Source organism: Magallana gigas, chromosome 1, assembly GCF_963853765.1.
Source record: "Magallana gigas chromosome 1, xbMagGiga1.1, whole genome shotgun sequence".
NCBI lineage: Eukaryota > Metazoa > Mollusca > Bivalvia > Ostreida > Ostreidae > Magallana > Magallana gigas.
In genome coordinates this window covers 67,411,725-67,434,122 of record NC_088853.1, presented here as the reverse complement: position 1 = coordinate 67,434,122, position 22,398 = coordinate 67,411,725, and the positions used below count along the sequence as shown (strand labels likewise).

At 33.3% G+C, this 22,398-nt stretch overlaps 1 protein-coding gene across 2 annotated transcripts in view; it reads right to left on the bottom strand.

The window, feature by feature from the left end:
* Positions 1 to 1,576: 1,576 nt before the first annotated feature.
* The window catches only part of LOC105319777 (uncharacterized), a 31,330-nt gene continuing 10,508 nt past the window's right edge, over positions 1,577 to 22,398 (bottom strand). The window contains exons 4-11 of one of the 2 annotated variants that reach the window (XM_066067194.1): positions 21,773 to 21,874; positions 19,528 to 19,685; positions 16,228 to 16,347; positions 5,064 to 5,150; positions 4,466 to 4,685; positions 3,885 to 3,980; positions 3,466 to 3,675; positions 1,577 to 3,135 (exon numbers count right to left, since the gene is read on the bottom strand). In XM_066067194.1, the coding sequence (XP_065923266.1) occupies positions 3,083 to 3,135; positions 3,466 to 3,675; positions 3,885 to 3,980; positions 4,466 to 4,685; positions 5,064 to 5,150; positions 16,228 to 16,347; positions 19,528 to 19,685; positions 21,773 to 21,874 (1,046 nt within the window). In that variant the 3' untranslated portion in view covers positions 1,577 to 3,082. Of the gene's footprint in view, positions 3,136 to 3,465; positions 3,676 to 3,884; positions 3,981 to 4,465; positions 4,686 to 5,063; positions 5,151 to 16,227; positions 16,348 to 19,527; positions 19,686 to 21,723; positions 21,875 to 22,398 lie in introns of both variants that reach the window. The other variant, XM_034462970.2, reaches the window with a different exon arrangement.

The window sequence follows — 22,398 nt, the reverse complement described above, 5'->3', positions numbered from 1 at the left end:
ATAACAACTTCGTGGGCAGTATTGATCACTGTTAGTGTCCAATCACAACTTGATGTGAGTATCGATCATTCTTAGTGTCCAATAACAACTTGATGTGAGTATTGATCGTTCTTAGTGTCCAATCACAACTTGATGTGAGTATCGATCACTGTTAGTGTACAATCACAACTTGATGTGAGTATCGATCATTCTTAGTGTCCAATAACAACTTGATGTGAGTATTGATCGTTCTTAGTGTCCAATCACAACTTGATGTGAGTATCGATCACTGTTAGTGTACAATCACAACTTGATGTGAGTATCGATCATTCTTAGTGTCCAATAACAACTTGATGTGAGTATTGATCGTTCTTAGTGTCCAATAACAACTTGATGTGAGTATTGATCGTTCTTAGTGTCCAATAACAACTTGATGTGAGTATCGATCATTGTTAGTGTCCAATCACTACTTGATGTGCCTCTCCGCCAGAGCTCGGAAAAACAACCCAAATGTATGAACATTGCCGGATGTTAGAATATAATGCAAAACAGAGTCACTCTTCGCCAATAATAGCATCGACTACACACCCTTTTATTTCTCTTCTATGGTATATTTTAGGGTATTCCATTTAAAAAGGGAAGGTGGTGCATTGGAAGTCAATGTAATACATCTGAGCTGTTTTCCCAGCTCTGTCGAAAAGGCATTCTATAACATTTTGAAAAATTACCCACTATTTTTTTCAAAGAGCGCGTATTTTGGGACCAAGTCAACACACTTTGATAATATGTTAATCTTATTTTAATGTGCTTTAATATCATTGATATAACTGCAGTTTTGATTAAAAGTTATTTAATATTTAATCGAAATGTTTGATATATTTTGTTTACAATGGATAATTGTTTTAACATTGTTTAGCTAATGTGATACACTAGCTGATAACTTAATTAACAGTTTCTAGATTAAGACATTTTCAAATAAACTCATGTAGTTCAACATTTTAAGCATTAAAAACAAACTTTTCAATACTTAAAATGACGATGGGTAATGCCAAACCCGAATGCAATCAATGCATAACACATAACACCTTTAATTGTCTGATAGTTCACTCGCTAAAAAAGAAACAACATGAAAAAAAAATAGACTTTTGTAATGTTAAATGTTTATGTTTGATTTTTATAATGCAATTGCGAAAGTGTTTATTTTGTTTTCATCAAAAATGTCTTTATATACATTTATCATTGTATCGGTTTTTTTTTTAATTTTTGTGTACTGCAGCAAAGTTTATATGTTTGCTTAATATATGTTGGGGAAGGATAGATAAGGGGTTGGAACCTGTCTCCTGTTATCAATGTCCTTTTATATAACATGTATTTATGGCTGTCACCTCTTCGCTCCAAAAGATAGTAAATGATATTCATTAGTGCATTCCTTTGTTCCAAATCTTACGCACTTATTTTTTTTTTCAAATTGGGTTGATTTGTTACCAAATTTAACCCATTTTGAAAAGACAATCAGCTCTTTAGGTAAAGATCTAGTCCAAAAGAATGGTCTAACGTAGTATTCTCTTAAAGCAATCTAATGAATAAATATCCCATAAACAACAAAGGCACAAGATTTATTTAATTTGTGTAATAACAAATAATGAAATTTGGTATAAAAATACAGAAAAAAAATCTTTGAAGTTTTCAAGGAATGCAATGTTTTGTTTTATCTGAATCAGTCTTAATAAATACACCAGTAAAGAATATCTCACTAATCATTAATATTTTAAAACCTCCAAATTCGTCAATGTTTTAAGCTTTCAAGTAATTAAATGTTTGGTACAAGTCGGAAAGCATTTGATCTCTATTGATACGCAAAAAATAGTTTTAAAAAGTCAAATTGTATAATTTAGCAAATATGTTTCCTTAATTTATGAGATTGCCGTTTGGTGAGACCCAGAAAAATAACAAAGATTAAGAATAGTAACAAGTAAAATTTGAAAACACAAACAAACATGATATGATACATATATTAAAAGCTGAAAGTAACACTGTACATTTCTTACATCAGTCAATAACAATACTCTTAATTTTAAAAAAACCAATATGACATAATTTGTTTGATGCAGATTGGTAGTATGGTGGTTTGAATTTGGAATGAAGCAAATTTTCATAGTAAAAATGACATCTCTTCTCGGATATATCAAACTTTCCCTTCTGAAAAGCATTACCATTTCATATAAGTATATTTGTTTTGGAAATGACAAAGAAATCAATATGAAAATAATGTTGTCATAATAGTTTGACCAATTTTTTTTATCCTTCCACTGTGGGTCTGGCTGTTTTAATTCCACGCTAAACAGTTGTTTAAGAGTAGACTATTCCCTATTAGCATTTTGCACTGCATGATATACAGACATTGTTAATCCATATGACTTTTCCTACTTTTAAAATAATCCTGTTTTTCCATTCAAACGTTGACATTTAGGGCAGATGAAACTAAAGACATGGACATTAATATCCTTAATTCACAGAATAGTGTATAATCACATTGCCATTTGAAACTTATACCCTGCTAATTAAAATGAGTGTAATTACAACCTTTGATGAAAGTAATGTTTGAATATGATACCCTGTATACTTTTAAAAACATTTTAATAATAATCATCTGCATAAGAAAATATTTGTTAAGTTATGTTTCCTTTTGAAATTTTTTTTATAACTGTTCGTAAATTTTCTTTCAAAAGGATCTGCTAGAGAGTAAAGAGAAACTATTTGATATGTGATTGAGTGTCCTTTAAATTTAGACAATAGAGAAGTGTGAACATATTCTGAAATTACTCTTAACTGTTAATGGTTCAAAAACAGTGTGTTATTCTAAGAAATCATCGATTTTTTGCTCATGAAATCGTCACAATGTATCCGAATTGGCTGTATGTCTTCACAATTACATCAGTGTGAGAGTTGAAATCACAATGTAACAAATTGATCATATTTACACGTATACACAGATATAAAACACCTGTTCATCAGTAACTCGACCAAGGATTGTTTTCTACTTGTTTTGTTTTTCCTCCCACTTGGACTGTTGATTCCTCTCTTCAAAATCCCCGCCTATTTCTCACATCTTCAACTTGTTTTCTTTGACTTCTTTTTCTGTTTTTGTTTTGGTCTCTACAAATGCAAAATTACAATTACAATTATTAATTGATTTATTTTATTTAACAGACTAAAAAAGAGTTAAAAAGTGTAGAGCCCATTTTGCTGACGTCACTATGACTTAACTTTTTAGTGCCTCAACATTCCCAAAATGTTGTGTTTTACAGTTAAAGTTATTCATTTGTTTGGCTTTTCAATTCAATTATCATTTTGTTTATTTGTCGGTTCTTCACAAACGAGCTGCTTGATATAAAATCATCCTGATTATTTGAAGTATATACGTTCTTATATTCTTGCTAGAATTCTTTTTACTAGATAACTCTTCTTATATCAATGCATACTGACCTTTGACTGCTTTTGGGATTTTCTCTTCTGTTTTTCCGATTTGGTCTGCATTTTCCTGCTTCTCTTCCGGTTCCTGTGTATGCTTTATACCTTCATTTTCGGATTGTTCTGGTGGAATACCGAACATTGAATCATCCACCTGCACATCTTCGTAGTCGCCTAGAGGGCGCTTTTCAAGACTGTTCAGTACTTCATTGGCGAAAATGTCGTCTAAATTTGAAGGAAAAAAACCTTTTATAATTGTCAGCAATTGTTTGTATATTTGAGAACCCGATTTTTTGTAACTAGAGTTATTAGGAAAACTTTAAAAAACGAAGGAATAAAATGATTATATTTTAGATTTAGCTTTTGACATCCTTGCGCGCGAATGTCAAATTTTCAAAAACGTCGTTCTGAAACATCAATGTTCATGTACGTACACAGGATTTCCCTCATCTGAGAAAGGTCATCTGGGTTGGAATCTTTCGACACGTGACGAAGGATGTCACTCAACAGTGCTGCAGCCTCGGGGTCACCTTAAAAAAAAAACATGACGTGTGTGATGTTTATCTGGGATATACCCATGGACGGAAATTTAATGTATTTCACATGTCAAAAAGAAAAAAAATAGTGGTGTTTTTTTACCCCCCCCCCCCCCCCAAAAAGAAGAAAATAATGCTGTTGTTTCTGTGAAAACTTTCCTCGTGTGAATGATTTAAACAAAAAAAACATACCAAATACCATAATAAAGGGATGTTTGTAAATCGTATGGTTGATTTCTTATATGTATTACAGTTTTACGTGTGCCAAACTTGTTTTATAGTATTTAGGATGTTCGTCACTGAATATGATAACAGACACCTAAGACCACAACTTTAAATGAAATAGATAATACAGAATTAACCTGTTTTGTTGGATCTGAAGTCACTTGCTAAGAACGTCAATGACAATCTTACACTACATAAGATAAGGCAATTTAAACATAGCATCCATCTAATCAATATCAGTAGACATCCGGTACCTGTTATAGTTGCCTTGGCTAACCACTCATCCATAAGCGTTCTAATGACCTCGATTAAGGAAGTAGCACGTGATAGGGCCATTCTCATTATTTCTTTATTCTGAAGCTCGTCAATGCCAAGATGAGGAATGACGTCACTATACCCAAACATCCGGTAGATGTCGTTAAGGGTGGTGTAATCACTGAGGAACCGGTTGTTAGGTTCCTGCTTTTGGAGGTTCTGTCAATCAGATAATATGTATTGAAAATTACCCATTTATTTAAAGTGGATAGCAATTTCACAACGAATAAAAACGGGACTTTGTTAAAACATTGTTTCAGTGATTATCTGGCTCATTAACATAAACTTGTAATAGCACACATTTGCGGATATAAAAGCAAAATTAACCATTTCAAACAACAAAAAGTGACCAAATTCTTCGATTAAAATTAGTTTTAATAGATATAATGTAAACATCATATAAAGGTTTGAGAATTACTAAAATACTTATTTTAAAAAGCATACGTGATAAACCTCAGACTTTGGGTAGAACACCTTTACAACTCTGAAATTGACAAAACAATCATGAGGTCATAATGACGTAGATAGTGTATTCACCATGTTTGAGGCAGCAGCCTGCTGTACGAGGATGTTGTACTCTTTTCTGACGTCCTCCCTGTATGTATCAGCCTGCTGTTGCGTCATCTACAAAAATAGTTCATTGGGCTCATGAATATTTATAATCTTATTTATGAACATTTGCATACATGTTTTGTTTAAAGCTGATGAAGAGCAAATACATTTTGATTTCCGTTTCAGGTCATCTTAATGACGTCATAATCATCTCATAATTTTATGGTTAGATTTCTTGCATAAAAATAAGAATTTTATTGTTTAAGAATGAAAAGGATTTTTTTACGATTGATATAAACAGTATCACAGTGTTAATTAACAAGAGTATTAATTTTAATGGTACGTGATAAAATCCTTTGGATCCTTTTTCTAATAAATATATATTTTAATGCCTCTGTAAATATTCATGAACAATAGCGACGAATAAACATGCTATTTTCTCTAATCGTGAAATGGTTTCCGAGCCCAGGTGAATAGTCGTCGAAACTTTTCACCGGCGGCATTCGATATTTCTGGTTTTAAAACTCGGAACGCCTCTGGAGTATTCCGAGTCGCTGCGTTAAATTCAAATTCCGATTTTTCTGATTTGTTTACTATTAAAAGAAATGCATCCCCGACATGTAAAGATTTCTTCGTAGAATAAAATACCTATTTACTGTCTATTCGCACAATTGGAAGATTATTGTTCCCCTCGACAACAGTTTTCCCTTGGTTGCATTTCTTGAAATAGTTTCTGTCTAGGGGGCAACAAACTTGCTATCGGCATTATAGCCAATAAAATATATTTAATAGTCAATTATTTATATATCTATGAAGGTTAAGAACAATGCAAAGAAATAACAAAACCTACACCCAAACACGCGCTAATCTGTGTCTGAAATGATTACAAACCCAGTGTACCATCAGGTGTTGTGTTTCATTATTATAAAATGATATTTCATTAAATAATTGACTCAAATATGTCCACGAAATTTGAGAAAATAATTATGATCGACAATGGTGTTCATTATACGTGGTTCTGTTCTAAACATTGTGACAGCAACCGCCAATTGATTTTGTTGTTGTTATTCTGTTGTATTTGTTCTATTGTATTCAGTTCCTACAGGTTATATTAGGACAGAGAGTCAAGTACATAAACAACAATCGGTCACATTGGGGTTTTAAAGTACTCGATGATTGGACTTTTTTAAGCTACTTTAACCTCTTAAAAAGAGCTATGTTTAAATGTTATGGGATTATTTACATTTATTTTAAATAATAAAAATGAAGGATCTGCCTTCTGAACACACATCGACAATGGCCTAGCTATAATGCCGACTTATTGGGTTTCAAACCCTAACTCCTAATAGATAATTAACAGATTGACGAAGGAAAAAAAATCGCGAGGCGAAGCCATGGACATGCAGTCTAACAATCTAATCACGGTATTAGTTTGTTGTGAACTTTGCCATGACAGTTCTATGTACTCTAGAGTTCCTTACTCCCGTGTTGACACATTTAAGATAAAGGGCAGAAAGGCGAACGTCTTCCCAAACTGTTTTATGTTTGCATAGAGCTCTATTTATTACACATGCAACAATGTGATGTTTTTTTTTAAACTTAAAAAAGCCGGCAGTAGTATAAACATTATAGTAAATTTTTTTCTGGTTTAGTTTTTATTTTAAGTTTTTGTTTTTTGTTTTTTTTTGTTAATTTTGTTTTGTTTTTGTTTTTGTTCTAATTTTTTCTTGTTTGTTTTATTTTGTTTTTGTTTTTTTCTTGTTCTTTCTTCTTTGTTTTTTTTTTGTTTTTATTTATTTATTTATTCATTTTTATTTAATTTTTTTTTTTTTGGGGGGGGGGGGGGGAGGGGGGTCGGCCTTGTTGTTTGTTTCATATAATTCTGGTATATTTCTTCCCCACAATTTACACTACCGCTGCGGTTCTTGTTTCCTTTGTTTGTATAGCAAACATGTCATTCGATGCCTTGTTCTTTAAAAAAACTTTTAAATTAATTTTATCGATTATCTTATCCAAAGAGATTATCAGATTGTTAATATACTGCAATTTAACAAGATGACTGTCATGTTATACCAGCATGGTTTTTTTATTTCATTATCTTTTCTGTTCAGTTTCATTGGCTAGCTATACTTTAAAATTTGATTCATTGCATCAGTGCGCGAAAAATCGCCTAAATATGAAATATTATCACGTCGGATACATTGCTATTTAACAAAGATTCCTGATTTATGTTTTAAAAACAAAATTTAAAAAAGTAATCAAGACATTTTTGACTGCTCATTTTAAGAATGACATCCTTTAGCACACCAGAAGATTTTTATAGATAATGAATTCCATCAGACAAAATAAATGTCAGTATTGAACGGATTCTCGCATATACGGTGTCCGTTAGTAACCCAATATCAGCATCATCCGTATGATAAAGACTCATTAACAGGTCTACCGAGGACATTTTGGCCTATTATCGCGATGTCTCCTTTAATTTTTCAGGTAATTTACTTTGCTGGCAGATTTTGGCATTTCGCCAAGGAAAGAAGAAGACAAAAACGAACCGAGGAACGTCATATTATTTGTGCCAGTGATCCATATTTATATTCCTTTTAGAACCATTTTAACAAGACTTTGGACTTTCAAAAGGATGTAACTATCTTTTTTTGTCAAAACAAGTTAATAATGACGTAAGTTTCTAGTGAAAGATACACAGATTGCATAGTCTTGGCTCAAAAGTGAATCAGATCGTGTTGATATCAAAGAGACATGACTTTGTGGCCAGCAATGAAATAGACAGGCCTACGTCACATGGCTATTTGACACAGCTACCCAAAGTCCACGCTCTTGTTGAAATGGTTCTAATCTTGATTTCGATGACAGGTATAAAATTAAAAGTTTTAATGGTTGACCGCTATACTTTTTAAAATTGTCTTTAATTTACTGATCTGACCTACTTTCACGTATCAAAATAGATGATATTATCCGATTGCCCTATACAGTAAAACTCGGTTAAAGCGAAGTCCTAGGGACCAATGTATTTACTTCGTTATATCCGTATTTCGTTATATCCGTATAACGAATTCATAATAATAACTATAGCGAATTTACTATATACATGTACATGTTTACTTTCACCAGACTATATTTTTTGTTAATTGAGGCTTAAAACAAAAAATTACATTACTTTAAAACCTTAAATATTCGGATTATGAATTGAAAGAAAATACATGTATATGGATAAAAAATCAATCAAACTATTATGTAAAATGGTAGTGCAAACTTTTTAAACTTTAACTGTAAAGAAATTTGTTAAAAAAGTGTTAAATTTCGCTATTTTTCACCGCTACGGGACTCAATATCAGTTTACTATATACGTAAATTCGTTACATCCGAACTCATTATAACAGTAAAATTTTGCAAAGTTTTGTTAAGAACAAATAAATTTGTTATACCCGAGAATTTGCTACATGTATATTCGTGTTCGTACTAAACGAGTTTTACTGTATTAGTTAAAAAGAAGTTATCCAATATTCAACTCGACCTTTTTAAATCATATAAGAATTAAAACATCAAAATTTAATCATACACACTTCTTGATACTAGTTTGAATTAGTCTACCTATCTATCTATCTATCTACCTATCTATCTATCTATCTATCTATCTATCTATCTATCTATCTATCTATCTATCTATCTATCTATCTATCTATCTATCTATCTATCTATCTATTTATCTATCTCTCTATCTATCCATCTATCTATCTATCTATCTATCTATCTATCTATCTATCTATCTATCTGTCAATCTATCTATCTATCTATCTTTATAGCTATCTATCAATTCATTTTGGTTTCTTTTGGGTGTTTTTATTTTATCTATCTATCTATCTATCTATCTATCTATCTATCTATCTATCTATCTATCTATCTTTATAGCTATCTATCAATTCATTTTGGTTTCTTTTTGTTGTTTTTATTTCAATCAAACCCTCATCTTACAAATGAAGTTTATACTGCACCGGATTTTTAAATTCTGAACATCCGGGCCATTTACTCTAATCTCTAATCGTTCTCCTAAAATCTGTTTCTGTTATTGAATGAACGGGAACAATCCATGCGACCTTTTATGACAGTAAACAGAAAAAGTCAAGTTCCCGAACAATTCTATAATGGTTAACCACAACACACCGGAAACCGAGCGTCACGATCTACTAGCCGCAATTGCCAAAAATAGATGCCGTATGACGTCATAATAACCCTAATTACGACAGATACGGTTTCAGATTGCGGCAGGAGATCTCCATTAATGTTTATCGACCAGCACTTTGAGAAAACGATTAATTTTCTGTCGCCAGAGATTCCTGCATGCATCTTAAAAGTAAAAAAAAGAAATGTCGTTGGTGCTGGTATGATGAAAAAAAAAATCGCCAATCAAAGGAATGTTTCAGCATTTTTGACCGTAAGATTTAATGACTCAAGATAAATCAAGATTTCTTTAAAAAAAGGTCTTCACTAAAAGTGTCGTTATATGGTTTTAATAAAACCATTGACGATTTAACAACATGTTATTTTGGGTGACTTTTTCCTTATCTTCCTGTATTGTTCTTCCGGGTTGTCCAATTATTTTAGCCACATTTGCTCGCAATTCTGTCTAACTTGCAATAAACTTTTTGCGTTTCTATTTTTTAAATCTTTAAGACAACTGTCTTCCTTAATCATTGATGCATAATTGTTTGACCTGATTTGACTTCAGACTAAACAATACTGACAATGTTTACCGCAACACGCTTCATACAGGCACGCATCAAAGTTTTACAAAACAGAAGGACCAGACAAAACGTGATGACAAAAATATAAAATATAAAGAGACAAACTGAGCTGCATACGCGCTCACTTATCTACGTTTAAACATAAAAAGAAGTTTTTTTTTTTTTTTTTTTCAATTCATAGACGTAATAATATGGCTCAGTGGTCATAAAGCCAGTAAGTTGAAGGTCGTTGGTTCAAACCATGCTGCGGTCATTATGTTGTACTTTAGGTAAAGGTACTTTTTCTTCACTTTCTCAGTCCACAGAACTAAACTCGGCACCGTCTTATGCAGGGAGTTAACCTGCTATGGACTGGTGTCCCATCCATAGGAAGTTAATGACTCTCATACGCTTAGGACATGGAAACTTAACACGGATAAGTACGGGCCCTTTGCGTCGTTGTGGCGCGGATAAGGATCTAAGATTATTAACTCAATTTAAAAAAAATAGAAGCGCCCCCCCCCCCCCAAACATCCGTTGCTACCTACTTGATAATATAGTTGGTTCTTCCTATGGTACATGTATAGTTTTAATAAAATGTAGAGACAATTTTGCTACAAAAAGGATTAAATATTACCCTTCTTTTCTCAAATTAAAGTGCAGACTTGTCGGACAGCTTATCAAATTGCATTTCGAGACTTGAGGATGGGTTTCGTTGATAAAAATCTAGTCTGTAACATACGATCACAAAGGCAATGCGGATACACCATTTCTCTCAATTTACAAATATTGTACGAGGTTGGCGACGAGCCTTTTACTCATAGATAGCAGAACTAATTCAATTATCAAGTCTGATCTGCTAAAAAAGAAGTCATCTATAATTGCTAATTTCACTTTCTCTCATCTATTATAAATTTCTTCTTTTGCAAGTAGCTTTACCATTGCCGTTTCTGTAATGAAAATTCCCTTAATATCTGAGATGAGTGATCGATAATGATTTATACATCATACTGTGTTGAGACCAGATAATTATGATATTACAACTATATCCGGTTGACTTTAGATTAATATTTGCACAGAATATTTCCAAGCGCTCAAAAGATACTAATCAGGGTCTTTCGAGTGATTTATCTGTTCGGAAAGCTTTATTTGGAGAGGAGATAATTGACAAACACAAAGCGCGCGGATGACAGTGATTTATCAGACGAACATCAAGAATGGCCGCCTTTGAATCGACACATTAATGTAGCCAGAGCATTTGTTCTTTGGTCGTAACCGGTCCATTGTGAAGAGGAATCGATGGTAGATATATCCGGACCGGGGTCGATTTGCTATTTCGGTAATAACGAACACCCACGCAGAATATTTTCACATTTTCGCTAAACTAACCGAGTAAACTTTTTGCAACACAGGTTCATATATTTACATATCACTCTTATTCACGTACTTATTAGACTAATTAGGACATTCCTGATGAAGTTTTATCGGAGAGGACGTTATTCTTTTGAGCAGATAAAAATATTAACAACGCTTTTAATTGAGAATTGTATCGATAAAATGCGTCCGTTAATTAATTGATTGAGTAAGACTTGAAATGCCTCATTGATTTTAGGGCGTAAAATTCTCCCTTTTTAGGCACACGGTACATTTACTTCCTCATTAATGTCATTCATCGACAAACGGAAGCTTAACTACATACGGCTTTATACACTAGTTACATTCCGTAAATAGCCACTTCTTAAAATAAATTTTCTGTTTGATTGAGTTCAAGCCAAAGCCCTATTTAGTACCTAATACTATCTAGAACTGGATAATTACGACCGAAAGTAAATATGGGCGTAAGTTGAAACAAAATATGCTCTCCAGTAATGGCGAGTTAGTTTACAAACAATTTTTCGTGGGTTCACTACTGAGCACTCGCTGACTGAACATGAAATAAACAAATACAAGGATACATACCCTCTTTGAACTTCGCTTCAAATAACAAAACGCAAAAAATGATATTTGACAGCAGTCATCAGGAATGCAACTGCAGTCAAAAACTTCGTGGTTGTTTTTCAACATATCAAAGTTCAATTTGGTATTTTTCTTTGCATATTATATTGACTTTCAAAGAAAACAGTATTCGTGGGCGTAATAGTACCTTTTAGATTTCCCAAAATTGAAAAAAAAAAATGCCACGTTTCTCTAGCCCTCTTATTTGAGTAATTCGAGGACCTGGGTTATCATGTGTCGCTTTTTATTGATGTCTAATTATAGATCAATAAATCGCACTGACGTAAGCTAGTGTGATCAGAAACAAATGTATATATTCGGAAACGTCTTTAGATCATTGACCTTCAATGAAAGTTCATTTTCTACGTAGGGATGTACGAAAGTATTCTCTCTCTCTCTCCTCTCTCTCTCTCTCTCTCTCTTTCTCTCTCTCTCGCTCTCTCTCTCATTTTTTCCCTCGTGCATATCTCGTAATGAAACATTGGGAATCTTTTCGATAAAACTCTAAACATTCATAGGAAAAATGGTCACTACTGTAGATATCAAGTCTTTTTGCCTGATAGAGATTTGTTTGTTCTCTCTCTCTCTCTCTCTCTCTCTCTCTCTCTCTCTCTCTCTCTCTCTCTCTCTCTCTCTCTCTCTCTCTCACCTTATTAAACTCACACCCCGTTAACGTCAAGTATGACTGTGTTTGAATTAGAACTGACCGATAAACAAGTCCTGTAGATCGCCGTACATGGAATTGTCTCAGCGATGACAGCTGATTTTGAGTGGGAAGTTACATGTGTACACGGCATGACACACTTCTTCTGATTGGCTAAGAAATCGTGTAGTTACGGTACGATCATAAGTATTCGCTTCATGTATGGTTTTTTATTTTATAAACATTTTATTTCTCTGGAGATTTTAAAAACGTTCTAAGATCCTTATTTATACAAAATAAAAAATTATAAACAAAACAAAAAAACACCCCCCCCCCAAAGAAAAAAAACCAGATTGCAGATTGTTGATATTCTCTGCATTAAAAAAATCCAATAACTCTCAATGACTTTCAAGAGGTAAGATTTAAAGATCTAATACATGTACTAGATTAAGTGATTTTTCCCTTTTTCAGCCATCTTAATATCGACGTTGCTATTATAACTCCCTATGTACTATATGCTATTGATAAAGGCCAGCGGAGCGAGATTGACGTCATATTATAGCATGACCTTTATGCCACAGCTTCTTATAATCCATACAATCAAGATGATAGAACCATTTTAACAAGGCCTTGGACTTTCAGTAGGACGGAACTATCTATTTTAAAACAAGTTAAAAATGACGCTGGATTCAAGTGAAATATACACCGATTACGTAGTCTTATCTCAAAAGCCAGACAAATCTTGTTGATTTCAAAGAGCAATGGCTGCGTGGCCAACAATGAAATAGACAGGCCTACGTCACATTGCTGTTTGACACCAACTACCCAAAGTCCAAGCTTCTGTTAAAATGGCTCTAAATGAAATGCTGCCAGCTAACATTGGAGCGCGTAGAACGATTACTTAACCTTTAAAGGTGAATGTCGTTTGGTGTAACGACGTCATCAGAAGACAAGTGACAATATGGCGTGATGGCCTACTCTCCTGACTTTTTTCACTTTTATTAGTCTATTTGTTTTTCTTAATATTTTGTTTTAATTGTTTAATTTTTTGTGCATTTTGTGTGTGTGTGGTGTGTGATTTTTTTTTTACGGGAAAAGGATCTTCTGCAGGCGCTTTTTTTATTCCACAGAATACAGCAAAATCATTGATTCCATTGAATGTACGCCTTATTTAATTCAATTTGTGACTTTCGAAAAAAAAGCAACAAAATTTATCTGCTCATTTTCTCACGTGGTAGTGTTGTTGAACATAAATGTACAAAATCGCATAATACACGATTATTTACACCAACCGAGTTTTATTTCTTCTGTATCATGAAACGCGAAGTCTTTTCCCCGGTATGTAATGTCAATGCAATGATCAATGACGCGATACTTTACGCACTCTCGCCCACTTTATATGAATAATTTAAAGGAAGATATATAGAATGAAAACAATCAACTCCTTTCTTTCTTAGTTCATAAGTACATGTATTAGAAGGTTGCGATTATTGTAGAAAAAAATGGTTTTTTCTTCAATGATGGAAATTTTATATCACGTATTAAACACCAAGAAATACTTCCTTAGGTTTTTTTTATCATAATTTTCAGCAATCGCAAAAGAAGAATTTAAGTAGAAGTTGAAATAGGATGATAAAACCATAAAACATTGATTAATTATTTAAAAAAAAGACAAGATGTGAAATCTGAAACCGAAATTAAATGTAACGGATTGAATTAATACAAGTTATTTTTTTTTCATGGAGTGCCATTCATTTACCAATAGGTAAGTAACATCAACAGCATCTATATGGAGACATGCGCACATGTTAGATTAAATTTTTGATTAGTCTAAATACAGGTCGCAATGACATTTATACATAACTGGATATTGTTTTCATCCTCACTTGTAAAGTGACGTCTATGATTAGGTTCTGATTGAATCGCCAGCAAACTGATATTAAGATGAGATGTAATGCGAGAAATAAGAAAGAATCTACTAAAGGGTGATGTCTGATCTACAGACAAAATCGTCTTCAAATATTTGAGAAGTGTTTTTTTTGTCTTTTATATCAGCTGACATTTGACAAGCCGCGTAAAGTGTGACACTACCCACGTTATATTTCTTTTGGATCGAAATACTAATCAATTCTTTGTATCATCTATATGCTGTATCGATTAACAGGAAAATGTTGTCTTATTAGTGGCCTTTTGGGGTAATATTTCAAAGGTCTTTTTTTTGGCACCATTAGCGAATCTGGATTGGTATATCAAAAACTTTACTATTGTCTCTCTACTTCCTGCCGTTCTGTCTCTCTTTCTTTCTGCTTGACGTCCCCTCTTTCCTATCTCTTTCTTTCTATATGCCTGTTTCTATCTCTCTATCTCCCTTTACCCATCTCTCTCTCTCTCTCTCTCTCTCTCTCTCTCTCTCTCTCTCGTGCCCTGAGATTATCCAATAATTAAATACAACTGGGTACCACATCCCGTGTATTGATATCCAATCTATCTCTCGTATATATCTCGGAAAGAAACAGTAGGGCTCTTTCTGATCAAAAGACTTGCGCTTTTCATTTATTTCCCTTTTCTTTCTACCCATATACCAAAGTTCCAGGAACTGCTGTTTTGCAATTCATATCACAGCATGGTGGCGGATATTGAGGAATTATTTTTGTATCTTTGGATTTTTCTATTTATGAGAGCAGACTCCATTTATCATTTAATCATTAAAAGGATATTTGCAATATCTTCAAACAATCCATTTCCTTTTATCTGATTAAAAAATTAGAAATACGAAATTTTCCGATCGAAGGGTTTTAAGGTTGCAATATAAACTGCTTATTTTTAAATTAAGTTCTTTTCTTGAAAAGTGAGAGTTATTTACCCTCTATATTAACTGCATGTCTGATGCTCCCAGTCTTAAAAAAATAAAAGATTCGGATAGATGTCCTCAAAGCTACGAGTTGTCTTATGTATTTAAAAATACCAATTTATGGCGTATAAAAACTTCCGCCAGTTCTGGTCTAATTAGCTACATACCTGCTGCCTCCCCTTTATATACTTTTTTTACGTTTTTAAAATAATTAAATCAATTACAAACATACTCTCTCTCTCTCTCTCTCTCTCTCTCTCTCTCTCTCTCTCTCTCATTTAATTTTCGATTGTCTATGTCTAAAGGACAATTTATATTTGCATCATCTCTAAGGTCGACATGAGATACATGTACGTATTAGATAACATCTGTTTTTCTATTTTTTTCACTTAATATTACCATATATAACTAACAAACTATACAGATTAAAAACAAAATCATTAACCGTTAAAAGATGTTTGACTGTTGTTAAATTTCTATGATCCCAACTGTGTAAGATCTTTATAGCATTTTTTGAATTGTGAAATATGATGTGGGTTTGACAAAACTATTCTGATATCCGAAAACACATTGACACATTCAATGCGTTTTCCGAGCTTTAACGAAAAGACCCGATAAAACTACAACGTGTCGTCAATCGCAACGCATCTGATCTTTCCGGTAGAGTTTAGAAAAACGTATCTGAAAACGACTGGATTACGAAACTTTATAGAAGATGAAGTCATTTCCCATTAATATATGAGTAGGTAAGAATGGCCTTGAACGCGTCAAATATATTAATAAGATTTAGTAAGATTAGAGACTTTGCTGCGACCAATCAAATTTTGGGTTAAATCTATCTTTAACAAGAAATAGAGAGTTTGCTGGGAACAATCAAAAAACGTGTTACATGTACATCTAGAACACAATTTTCTGACTTACAATAGAAGAGTTGACCAGGTCAGCCAGGGCCTCCTCGAGTTCCTGGAACTCCCCTGACCGGAACAAGTACTCGGCGACCGCCGCGGGGGTGAACTTAAAAGCCTCCGTATAGTCATAGTCCTGAAGTGAAAAAAAGTAACTTTTCATTTCTTATTTTTACATGCATATTCTTAATTACAATAAAATTATCACAAGCCAGTTTTTCATGTGCTAAAAGAAAAAAGTTTATAAAAAATTCGAAAAACAAACAATGAAAAAAACCCCCAGAAAACTATAAAATGAATTCTTTTATATATGATTTATCTTATATGTAACATATTTCGTTGTATAACATCATATTGTATAATGTTTGGCTGAGATACATTACAACATGGTTGGCACGAATATTCTAAACACATTTATCTCTATTTACACATGTTATTGTTTGCTTGACTTAAGAAAACAGTTTACAGATGATAGAAATAATATGAACAATAAAAAGCTAAGGCTTTTTATACTTTTAGTCTTCATTTTTTAGTTGTTTTTTTTTCGGGGTCGGGGGGGGGGGTGGAGGTTGATGGTACTCTCTCTTGGATTAATTCATAAATAATGGACAACATATTTGTCGGGAAAATGAGATTGTTTTCAGCTTATAACGATATGTTATAAACAGGTTCGGTTTTGTTAGGTTCGAGATTTAAAAAAGGTTATCAGTTTACAACACTTCATCATTTACTTGTCCATATAACACAGAAAAAAGAAGCTTTTTTTTAAAATGATGTTTGGTCAATGACACTATCTTTTGCACCTTGGGCAAATATTATCTAGCTTTTGGTCCCGTAAAATAACAAACAATGTATTATAACGCGACAGAACTCATTAAAACTGATCTCTAGTATTACTTCAATTGATAATTATGTGGAAATTTACCAGTATGACAGGAATTAACGCGGTATCATCAGCTAACACAACAGCGCCGGTCATTTGCCTCGGGCTCAAGATCCGTAAAATATAAAGTTAAAGCTTCCGCTCGACGATAAAATAAAACGTAATTATGTGTAGAAAATGAGATAATGGAAACTGGGGAGAGTGTCTTATTTCGTTGAAAGGGTCTTAAATTTCGAAATAGCTGCGCAGAAGTTGTAAATGGTATATTAACTTCTGGTAAGCCCTAGATTTGACCGATCAAGGGAGAGGAACAGAGTTACAAATGTTTTATCTTTTTCCAATAAGGAACATTAAGATTTAACACTGTTGACTGCAATTTTAGAAAACCGTCTAATATCACACTTTCTAATCCGATATTATCTTAATCAATGAATATATAAAAAAAATATTAGTTGCTTACAAAAAGCATTAATGCAACCTTATCATAGCAGTTTTTCATTGTTGTATTAAAATTGACATAATTGCTGTCTTGCGATAGAAAATATCACATGTTAAAAAACCTGGACATAAAAAAAAAATGAAGTGCGCTCCTTACACTAATATGCGAGAATATAGCTACAATACACTATTATCGCCTCATTATATATGTACTCATAAAGCCGGCCGCAAAGCACTACATAAAAACCAAAAGACATGATTTGTAAAAACAACTAAGTCTCTTGACCAATCACAATCTGCGTTTCTCTTCCTGATTTCAGTATGCGCCATTTTGAGTCCACATTGGTTCTTATTTCCTTGTTGCGTACAATAAATGCTGACGTTCTAACAACAACTACGTCCGATGTTGTGAATGACCCAGGCTTCTAAATAGGGAACTCTTTTGGTTGCTTGTCGCCATATTGTAAAAAGTGAGGTCAAGGTCAGAAGATAAATAAACAGTTGGTTCGCACTCTATCGCGATCATGGAGCGTTTTTATTCATTTAAGCCAAGCATGAGCAGGTAGATACAATACACTATTTCTTTTCGTAAAATATTCTATTAAAACATATCATCTGTATCAAATATCATCAATACCAGGAAATTAGGTCCACATGTTTACATTTAACATACATGTTAAACACTACTCATATTCGACATAAAAAAAAAGAAGACAAGTTGTATACACTACGTGACCCTGGGACGACAGCCTTACTGTATCTGTCTCGGGGGTTGATAACGAATCCCGTATCTTATACATCTATGAAAAAAGGCCCTTTATGTAAAATAAAACTCCATTTTGCAGCTTGTATGTGGGAAGTATTTTACGGCGCCTCCTTTTATCGCAGTAACCTTTCGAGCGATTGAAAAACTGCATTTTTATGATGAAGGCACAAACAAGGCGTTTAGCTCATCTTTTTACATGTATGTAACAGATAACAAGACATTAATATCAATAAAAAAAGACGTAAACTTAGACAGTATGTTATATCACTGCCGTAAAATGCTTGAAATAACACACTAAGGACCGTGAAAGAATATACGGATTGAAATATTTCATTTAGCGCCCACGATAGAGAGAGGCAATTTGAGTCAAATAACGATCACTTTTGACATATAACCACCCACAGTCCCACCCACCCACACCAGGGGAAAAGCCTCGTAACAGCGCTAGAGCAGCGCATCCCAATAAGGTGGTAATATATAGTTCATATCCCGTGATTTTGATCGGGTCAAAGCAAACATTAGTCTTTGGGGGCGGAAAACAAATAGTTTCCATCTTGCTAATTAGCCGAGGAAGGATTTCTAGTTAATTATTTATGATTGAGGGACCATTGCAGGTGTTAGCGGCGTAACTATAATTGACTATCTGGTCTGGATATAAAATAATTGTGCGGATAATCTCATGCGATATCAGTCTTCTGCAACCTTCATGTTACATTTCTTCTATTGTAATTATCTTTCAAAATTCAGAATCAATGAAACTTGGTTGTCGCATTTGCATGTCACCTCAAATCATGTGTAGGCAAGTCTTGCATAATACGTTGTTTAATTGGTAAAATGAAGGAGGAAACAACTTATGAACGTAAAGACATTTTGAACCACATTTACGAGCCCCAGTGATCATGTAAAGAAGAATTGATACCTTTGTCAACGCACTCAGTTAATAAGAACAGTAAAGAAGCAAGGGTATTATTAGGCAGAAAGCGCAAAGATACACGTAGCAGGTATTTAGCAAGTCTCAAATGTGTTAGAGCAGTGAAGAGCTTTATTCCTCTTTACGCGCTTCTTCGATGTCGTCATTTCATGAGCAAAACACGTTTGAGTGAAATTTTTAAAAAAAATGAATAAATAAATGAAAACAAGAAAAAAAAAATAGATTCATTTCACCACTCTTTCATGCAAATAACTATTCGAAAACGTAACTGATCTGTCATTAAAAAATATTCATTTACCGCTTTTGGCATAGTGTCTTCTCCGTTGTTCTGGCTAATCACACTCTTGTGAATATTTGCTGCGGGGATGTCTAGTTTCGTTTTCGTTTTGCTGCTATCCTGACCTAGCGTCTCTTGTTGTAGATCGGATATAATGTTTCCTGTCTGGGAGTTAAAAACTAAAAAATAAAAAACAGAATTATTAAATTTGAAAAAAAAAATCTTTGAAACAGTCATATGTTTTCTATAGATCTTTTTCTCTACATCGAATATTGGGGAATCAATAGAAATCGTGGTGGTTCAATTTTTGTGGTATTCGTGGGTAGCCCTCCCCATCGAATTTATTACCTTGACGAAAACAAACATTGGAAGAGTTCATTTTATTACTGAACTGAAAACTGACACATCAGCGAAAAAACCCGTAATCGACGAAAATAGGCCTTTACGACTTTAAATAATTTGATGAGCAGATACACACCCATTCTCAAATTAGCTTTATTAATATCATTCATGATATATTTTAAAAAGGATGAAATATGTCAATACTTTTGATTAACGCTGCTTTACTGAAACATAAAAGTTTTATATTATGACGTACGGAGAACATTTATTCATGAGAAATTGTTTTATCTTAGGCTAATTTTCCTATTCCGCTTACTTAAGTAATTATTATTCGCAACAACTTTATTTCGCGATATTCCTCTTGTGGTTTGGTTCGCAGAAAATCAATTTCGCGACCAAGCTTTATCCCAACCTGCTTTTTTATTACAACTGTACGGCGAACACTGATCCGCAGCGAGAAATATTCGCAACAATGACGCTCTCCCGAACCTCACGTAAATTTCTCGCACGCGAATAAAAGTTGTTTAACAATACCTTGACCTATTTCAAATGCAATTTTTAAACAAGTTAGTGATTTTACCCAACAAATATATAAACCTAATATATGTCAAGTAAAGCTAGATAACTGAAAACGACTTTCTTCAGTATATTTCTAGTTTATTACCCAACCGTTTAACAGAGCGGGTAAAACCTAGGAAAATCAAATGGTTCCAAAGTAATGGGAAGCGATTAGCAAACTTTTTGGGAAAACTGCATTAAAATTGAAAATAGAGGCACTGTTAAAGACTTGAGCAATATTAAAAAGAAAGAAAAACTTACAAAAAAAATTTTTTTTACGACAATCTTTGCGGGCATAACGGTTTTTTTCTATCGACTTAGTGCAAATACGAATTTAACTTTTCGGTGAGGATAGGTACGCAACAAATATTTCCGGGAATATGTATGGCATAATATGTTGTTCATACTGGTGATCAAAATGTGCTAAGAAGTTGTCATAAACAACAAACTTGTGATAAATTATGTTTTTAATATCCAAATGTTGTTTGGAAGGAATGAAAATTAACCTACTTATGCTTAACAAATGCTGGTGAGTTTTGAAGTAAAAATAAAAACACGTGTTACATGCGGGATAAATATGATACACCAATTAAAAGTTGTTTATCGTATGGTAAAGTACAAACTAACAGTTATATCACACAACAAATAACAATCTTCTTAAATTAGGTATATTCTAGACAAATGTGTCTTATCGGTGTTCAACGAACTTTTAAAAAACCACCTGCTTAGAATAACATTTTAGCTCAAAATACCGTAAATAAATGTCCTGATATTTCGACAGAAAATGACGCAACCAACAGTTTTATCTACTGAAATTATGGCGTAAGTACGCAAAATATACCCTTTTTAATTATTATTTATTTATTTCCACTAAAATAAAGACAGAATTACTATCATATTGAGGGCACGGTTTTCTATTTCTGTGTTTTCCTTGTTAGAATATTATTTGGTTAAGAGAATTATTTTTCACTGATCTCTCTCTCTCTCTCTCTCTCTCTCTCTCTCTCTCTCTCTCTCTCTCTCTCTCTCTCTCTCTCTCTCTCTCTCAATGTGCCGTCGCACTGCGAGGCATAATTGAATGTTTCAGCTGCTTTTTTTTCAATATGCTAGTATGTTTTTACTTAAGCTCAAACTTAGGTATGTAACTCTCGAATGAAAAACTTGTGTTGCGCTAGATCTTGAGATCCACCAATGAAAAAAAACAAACAATTTACTACTTACAAAATCGCCCTAATTTTGGACTTATTAACACACAGGTCAACCCGAATTTTCTCCGAGAGCTACAGACCTGCAGCTTGGCTTCCCTTTGTTAATTACCTTTACTCTCAGTCCTAGCTTTGCTGTCGACCTTCCCTTTGTTAATTACCTTTACTCTCAGTCCTAGCTTTGCTGTCGACCTTCCCATTACTGTTGTGGTAGGAAAACGACTGTTGTTTCTCTAGTCCTAGGTTTGGGGATCCAGACTCAGCTGAAAGGAACCGAAAAAATGGCAATTATTCTGACGTTAGTTTTATTGGGGTTTGATTTTTTTTCTTTATTTCGTAAAATTAAAATATGATATAGTTGAGGTTTAAGTCGCATATACTGTTAGAAATGCGATGGTAAAGAGTACAGATTGTGTACGCATAGAAATACTTTTCGAACACTCGTAAAAAATTACACAAATGAGGCTTGGATTCGCTTTTTATTACCCATTTCTTCATGGATATTTCATTTAATTATTGTTGCCGAGATTACTCGTATTTCTCAAATTTCGGTTGACTCGTTTGGCTTCACAATATTTCAGAAGTATTTACATATTCTTTATTGCTGAAACATTGAAATTGCGCCGTGTTCCTTAATATTTGACATTTGTAGAAACAACAAACTGTCTTCTTTGATTGACCAACAAAAGGATTGCCGTCTTTTTTGGAACTTCCTATACGCAATTAGAATATCATCTTTCTAATTCGAATTTTTAGTCGTTTATTCTCATTTCTGTTCTTTACAATA